At 37.5% G+C, this 6,812-nt stretch overlaps 1 protein-coding gene across 1 annotated transcript in view; it reads right to left on the bottom strand.

The window, feature by feature from the left end:
• Positions 1-2,461: 2,461 nt before the first annotated feature.
• LOC106516614 (proteasome activator complex subunit 4B) overlaps positions 2,462-6,812 on the bottom strand; it is a gene marked incomplete in the record, with an annotated part of 47,863 nt that continues 43,512 nt past the window's right edge. The window contains 2 exon segments of the mRNA XM_014007058.1: positions 2,462-3,217; positions 6,492-6,625. Of these exon segments, the coding sequence (XP_013862512.1) occupies positions 3,083-3,217; positions 6,492-6,625 (269 nt within the window).

The following is a 6,812-nucleotide window of genomic DNA, read 5'->3' as shown; positions in this document are numbered from 1 at the left end:
TATATATATGGGGCTCATATCCAAGCTAGATTTATTAGCTTGGGAATTAATGCTACACCGCCAAATGTATTAGCTTGGGCACTAATGCAAAAGCTAACAGGCTAAGCTGAGGTTCTTCCATGAAGCAGCTCTGTAGGCTGAGTCATTTCTACAATCTCCTCTCTGTCAAGGTGCTCTGGTTTATTTAAAAGGGTTGATCATCAGATATTGTCCTAAATGAACCTTCAGGGTGGATAGAGCTCGCTGTAGCCTCACACTAGAGAAAAAAAATGAAGTTTTGTACTATGGTGGAGAACTTAGTGAACATTATTATTTACCCACTATGCTTCAGTGTAAAGGCCCTGTCACACTAGACAACTTATGCCAACTTATGAACATTTCAAAGACGTCTTCATTGAAGATAGAATTGAAAAAATCAACAGAAAGCTTCTTTTGGCGTGTACATAATGTAATTTGAACAAATTGATCAAGTTTTATTAGCAGTTTAGACAAAAAATGTTTCATAAGTTGGCATAAGTAGTCTAGTGTGACAGGGCCTTAAATATGGTGGCGTCTGTGTGACATAACCTACAATATTTCTACAGTTGAAATAAATGTGTAATGTTGCAACCAGTTGGGCTTCACTATACAGTTGGATAATCTGAATCCATATTTTGTCACACTGAGGCACCGTTCTCAAGTCAGATTTGGTTTCTAACCAAATACCTGAAGAGTTGATTCCTAACATCTCTGCTCTAACTCGTGTAAGCTTCAATTATCATGGTGACACGTTGTGATGATGAACACGTCAACGTTTCACCCCATAAACATCAGCATGTCCAGATTGGCATGTTGGAGCGGTAATGTTAGTGCTCAGCTCAGGGCACAGCTGTGACAAATTACAACCTTTCAGAGCTGGGAGCGAGGGTCTGTTTACTGCTGTTGGTTAACCTTTTTTTTTCTCTCTCACATAATCAACCAGAAAAAATAAAAATAAAAACAACAACTTAAATGTGTTTTTTGTGATGCTTTGTTTTAATTTCATCTTATTTAAAGAAAAAACWTGAAATGTGATCAGTCTGGCTCAAATTGTTACTATTTTCACCCTTTGCATCACTTCCTTCCAACATTCAGTGCAGGTTTTTATTTCCACACCGCTGTATTTACAAATTTGCACAAATACGTTCATCCCAAATTCTGCTCACCCACCCGTCACTATCTGCRCCTACCGGAGCCTTGGCTATCAGCCTCAGCTGCTCCTGCCATCACACGTCTCAGCACAGTGAACACATCAAACTCAGCAGCAATACGTCAGGAAAAAACAACAACAAAAAAATCAATACGAAGAATAAACGAATGACAGCTCTATCTGTGATCCTGTTGTCCTCTTTAAACACAGACACAGAGGAAACCAGTTATCTGTGTTTATTGGCTGCAGAGGCATCTGTACAATTACAGGTTTGTTTTTTTTATTTTTTATTTTTTGGCCCAAGACTAAAAACTATTCATGCAGGAGGAGGAAAAAAAAAAGCCTTCATGTCTGAGCTATTTGCAGAATAAAACACACTGCGGGTGTCCTGTGCATCTCAGTGTAAAAGATGATGCAATGATTTTATAAAACAGGAAACGATGAACTCATAAACTCAAGAAATTCATGTTAAGACGTACAACTGTTGTTGCAAAATACCATATGGTTTATTTACCATTAATAGAGGAATCATCAATTTTTAAATTTGTAAAATAATGTAAGACCTAGAAACAGCTTGATGTGTTCAGAAATGTATGTTGTGACTCGGCTGTATATAAACTGAATGGAAATTAATTATTGTGAAACTTAAAACCCTAAAAAGRTATGAAAATGTTTAATWTGGCTAATCTTAAAGCTAACAAACRTCAGCGTTTTTGTAAACTGCTATGAAGAATTAAAGATTGAACTGGTTTTAAAACTACAGGCTCACTCAGAAGGTTCTGTCAGATTTTAAAGGAGCAATGTGTTTCTCAGACATGTTTAAATACCATACCATAATAAAGTATCTATGTCACTATAGTTGTTATTAAAATGCTGTTTTTATGTTTAAACAGAAAATAAACTTATCTTCTCATCACTTCCTCTTCTAAATGCCTTGGAATTGGACTCTGTCACTTTAAGAATCAGTTTCCATTTCTGTCTCGCCCATTTTGGGGGGGAGGGGACCRCCATAATGCAGTTTACTTGGCATCTGAAAATACATTTCCTCAAAGGTATTTATAATCTGAAAAGAGCTTCACTGAGTGAAAACTATTGCTGGAAGATCAGCGGACAGTTTAAGTTTCACTTTCAGTTTCACCCGAGAGTCTGCAGGAGTCATGGGCGGGGTGTGTGTGTGTGTGGTGGGGGGGCGGGGGGTGCTCTGCCATGAGGAAGCTTGGCTTAAAGACACGTCCCAGGGGCGTTCATGGTCCCCAAAGGTGTTTCTGGTCCCCAACTGTTGTTTTGCTCCTCAGCATGGCTGCCTAAAAACGCTGCAGGATTTCTCAAACTTGCATGAATGAGTCAAAGCAAGGCTTTGGGCCTATTTTTATGAGCGCATAACATTATAACTTGATATAAAACTCAAAAAAGTTGATTTTACATGATATTGCCCCTTTAACTCTTCAAACCAAGGTTGTTTAAAACGTCATCTACAACAGGTAAGACATTAACCGTTCATAACTTTCCCACAGAATCCAGCTTCAAAAGATTTGAACTTTGACTTTAAGTCCAAGCATATTTATGTGGGTGGACAGTTTCAACTCATGCCTCTAAATTAAGAGACCTTTCATAAGAACACGATGGAAATAAATACTGCAGTGATAAACGGGTTAAAAAAATAACTCTTTGATCAGATCAGAACAACCTGAGTCATTTTAAAAAGTAGCCTCCTTTGGGGCTTGACGAGCAGAATAAACGCCCAAACTTGAAACGTCTTTGCCAAGAACGGCTGTCTTACTGAAAGACAACAGCGGCGTAGAGGGTTCCAAATGACCTGAGATTATTGTTGCCCAGCAGAGCTCAAAGGTGCGATTATGTATCGGACGCTGTCGGTTCTTCTGTGCAGGCCTCGAGAAGTTCGGCGGCCGGCGCCTAGGCGTAGTAGCAGGGCGACACCAGCAGGTCTGTGAGCACCAGCAGCTGGTCGTCGGTGAAGCTCTGCCGGTGCTCCTGCCAGTTGTCATGGTGCGTGCGCCTGAACTCGGACAGGGTCTTCTTCACCGTCATCTTAAGACAAAAAACGCAAAAATATCAATTAGGAATGGATTTCTGGGATGGCATTCCCAAAATTTGTGAACTAAGCTAAGTCCAAGTCAGGAAAGCAACCACTTTTAACAAACYATAACTCTGTCAATATTGAGTCCAAATTGATGGATACAAAAAGGGTCATTTATTGAAATATTAAWGGGTGTTAAATATCATCTAATCATTCCATCCTGGGGAAAAACAAAGTTTGAGTCTCTTATTTAAAATCCCTGAGTTATAACAGCAGGGCTCATGATGAATCTATGTAGATTTTTTTTAGATCGTTATTATCCAGATTCAATATTCATAAATAGAACAACAGTGCGGCAGCAAATAAAAAAAAAAGCTACAAAAATAAAACGGTAAAGCATAATTAAAATGTTCCACTGACGAGAAATGCAACACTCTGAAAATAATGTTTTTGTGTGTGACAGTACGACGCTATTATACTCTGTTATCATAAAAATAGAACAGCACGCTGTGTAAAATATATATATAAAAAATAGAAAATAAAAGACAGAATGCAATAATTTGCAAATCCTCAGAGCATTACTCAGAAAACAGTTCAAAGTCAAAACATTAAACGCTGATTCCTTTTTAGTTGGAAAAAACAGTCTACAACATTTTTTAAAATGTTGGATTTTGTTTCTTTTATAACTTCCCTGAAGACGTACAGCACTCGAACAAAATAATAATCTGTAGTTCAGCGAGTAATAAAAAGGTTTTTTGAAAAGGAATTACCGGTGATTTAAACTGAAGACTGTTTTAGGCTACAGCTACAAACAGAATGGGTAAATATTYATGACAGAAGAGACTTTTATTCTCTCTGTGCACCAGTGTCTGTTGTTTTACACTTTCCCAGAGAACTGAATGGTTGTTTGGACATGTCGACTCTCTCTTGTTGAAGTAATAAAATCATTGACTCAGGGTTTTAGGTTCATAAAACTGAAACTTTCAGTTACCTTAACAAGCCTGTGTTTTAGTCCAAGGTTTGGATTAGGGTTCAGCAAATTTGGCCCTCAGACTCTTGCATTGTTGAAATGAATAGATGTCATTTTGAGCTCTATTTTCCAGAAATACCTGCATCTGTCTTCTCCCCAAAAACTCAGTATTAGGTTTACAGCTACTCAGGCTTAAAGCCAAACAAACTTCTACATTATTATGCTCAAATAGATGTGCTTGACTTTCAGTATTTGAACCTTTCCATTAGACCGTGCAGTAAAGTCCTGTAATAAAACGAGAAGTTAATGGCAGCTTCTTCCTGCCTCATTTGCTTTGGGCTGTGATTTTGTGAAAACAAAGTAAAAAAATATGTTTTCCTTACCTTGATAACAGCTTCTGATTATGATGTATTAAAAAAAATTACAGTTCAACCTAGTATTTCTTATTTTGAAACAATAACATCAAAATTACGAACAAACAAATAGTTGTGTGAATGCCTGGTTTTTATRTACTTAAACACTATTTTTTTAGCTCTTCATATATCAAAGTGCTCACAGGATGTGGGTGCTAGAACATCTGTTTTTGTAACATTTACTCTTTTGAAAATGTTTACTTTATTCACAAAATTTAAATTATTATACTGTTTTTAAAAATGTTATTTTTATTTTTAATTTTTTGCTATGATGAGCTGATTGCAAAATCTTTACTGATGCATTTACCTTTTAGCTTCAGGTTTTTTTGGGTAATTTTAGCTTTTAGCTTCTGCTATTTCTAGCTTTTAGCTAATATTTTGCCGATTTTAGCTTTCTTTTTGCTACTTTTAGCTAGGCTTTAGCTGCTTTTTTATTTTACTGGCCTTTTGCTACAATTTTCTTTAGCTAACCTTAGCTTATTTTAGCTTTTAGATGGTGCTTTTCTACTTTTAGCTCCAAGATAAAATTAGTTATTTTTGGCTTTTAGAGAGCATTTTGCTTCTTTACCTTGTAGTTTGTTTTCTGCTTGCTTTGGCTTTTCACTAGTGTTTGCCTGTTTTAGCTTTTAGCTAGTGTTTTAGGCTTTAGCTTGTGTTCTGCATGTTTTTTTTTACAAGTGTTCTGCTTGTTTTAGATTTTAACTTGTGTTGTGCTTATTCTACCTTTCCCTCTAAGCTGAAATCAGGAGAACACTAAGCTAAAACAAGCAGAACCCTAGCTAAAGCAAAAACAAATTAAACACTAGCTCACATGCTATGAGCTAGTGTTTAGTTTGTTTTACTCTTTTAGCGAGTGTTCTGCTTTTATTTACTTTTAGCTATTGTTTTAGCTTTACCGGCTTAACTTCAGCTTCTTCAGCAGACTTCGGCAGTCCTTCAGTGTTCACTCTGTATTTTCTCAGAAACCAACATTTTGTCACATTTGTGTTTGTTGTTTTTGCTCTGGAGATGTTTGATGTTAAAACTGCAGAGCCGAATCCGGCAGCAGCTGACAATCTCCCAGCTTGTTTACGCTGATGAAAAGCTAATGAGGCGGTGATCATTTATTCATGTTAAAACACCAGATATAACGTTTTAAAAATGCAAYGCAGGAATTATTCAGAGCAACATGAGTTTGGAGTGAAACATCAGCTGATTCAACAAGAGCAGAAAACAAGGAATTAAACTGCGGATCGGGGGAACTAAAAGATGTCCTCATGACTTAAACATGGAGCATGTTTGTTTTATACCGCRGCCTTCAAAGATTTTAAGAAAAATTAGGAGATATGTGATTTTAACCGCAAAGTTTGCATGTGTTGGTGGTCTGTGTTTGTATTGTCTAACGATTTAAGTCTTTTTCGGATTTAAGAACATGTGAGTTTTTAATTTTAGAAGCAAGGGGGGAGGTTGAGAGGTTTGGCGCTTGTGCACACAAATTTCATAAATACATTTTACCTTCAAAGTGGTACTCTGTACGGAACGGTTGACACAAAAAGTTTTTTGGGAGAAAATACAGAAAAAACACAAATCACTGTATCTTATGTGCATGTTATACACATTTTACTCCTGTTACCCTCTGTAATAGACTGCCTAAACCTACTYAGAAACCTACATTTTCATCCAGGTTTTGTTGTATTTTCTTCCTCATTTCTGCCACTTTGCAACCGGAGAAGCACTAAATTATCCCCAGTAGCTCACTGCCTGCTCTACGGATTATATTGTATGTCTACTCCACGCCTGAAGAAAGGCCAAAGACATAATTTTCTCCTCAATTGGACAATGAAATTGTATTCTTTTAGCTCACGCTGTTTTGAGATAGAGGTTAATGTACGAGTGTGTGTGTTTGTGTGTGTWTTCACACACCTCTATGGGCTGCGGGTCGTTGAGGTGGTCGCTCAGGTCCATCAGTATCTGCGGCATCCAGCACGGGACGTCGTAGGGGCTTGACAGGATGCACGCGCTGAGACCGAGCACTCCGGCGTGGCGCCTCACTAAGTCTGCACACACACACATACAGCGGGTAAAATAAGTATTGAACACGTCACCATTTTTCTCAGTAAATATATTACTAGAGGTGCTAATGACATGAAATTTTCACCAGATGTTGGTACCAACCCAAGTGACCAGCTGAACTCTCTCAGTAATTAGAAAGCAAGCCTGCCCCTTGTCAGTGCAAGTTAATAT

Source organism: Austrofundulus limnaeus, unplaced genomic scaffold (genome assembly GCF_001266775.1).
Source record: "Austrofundulus limnaeus strain Quisiro unplaced genomic scaffold, Austrofundulus_limnaeus-1.0 Scaffold39, whole genome shotgun sequence".
Taxonomy (NCBI): Eukaryota; Metazoa; Chordata; class Actinopteri; order Cyprinodontiformes; family Rivulidae; genus Austrofundulus; species Austrofundulus limnaeus.
This window is presented reverse-complemented; position numbering and strand designations above follow the sequence as displayed.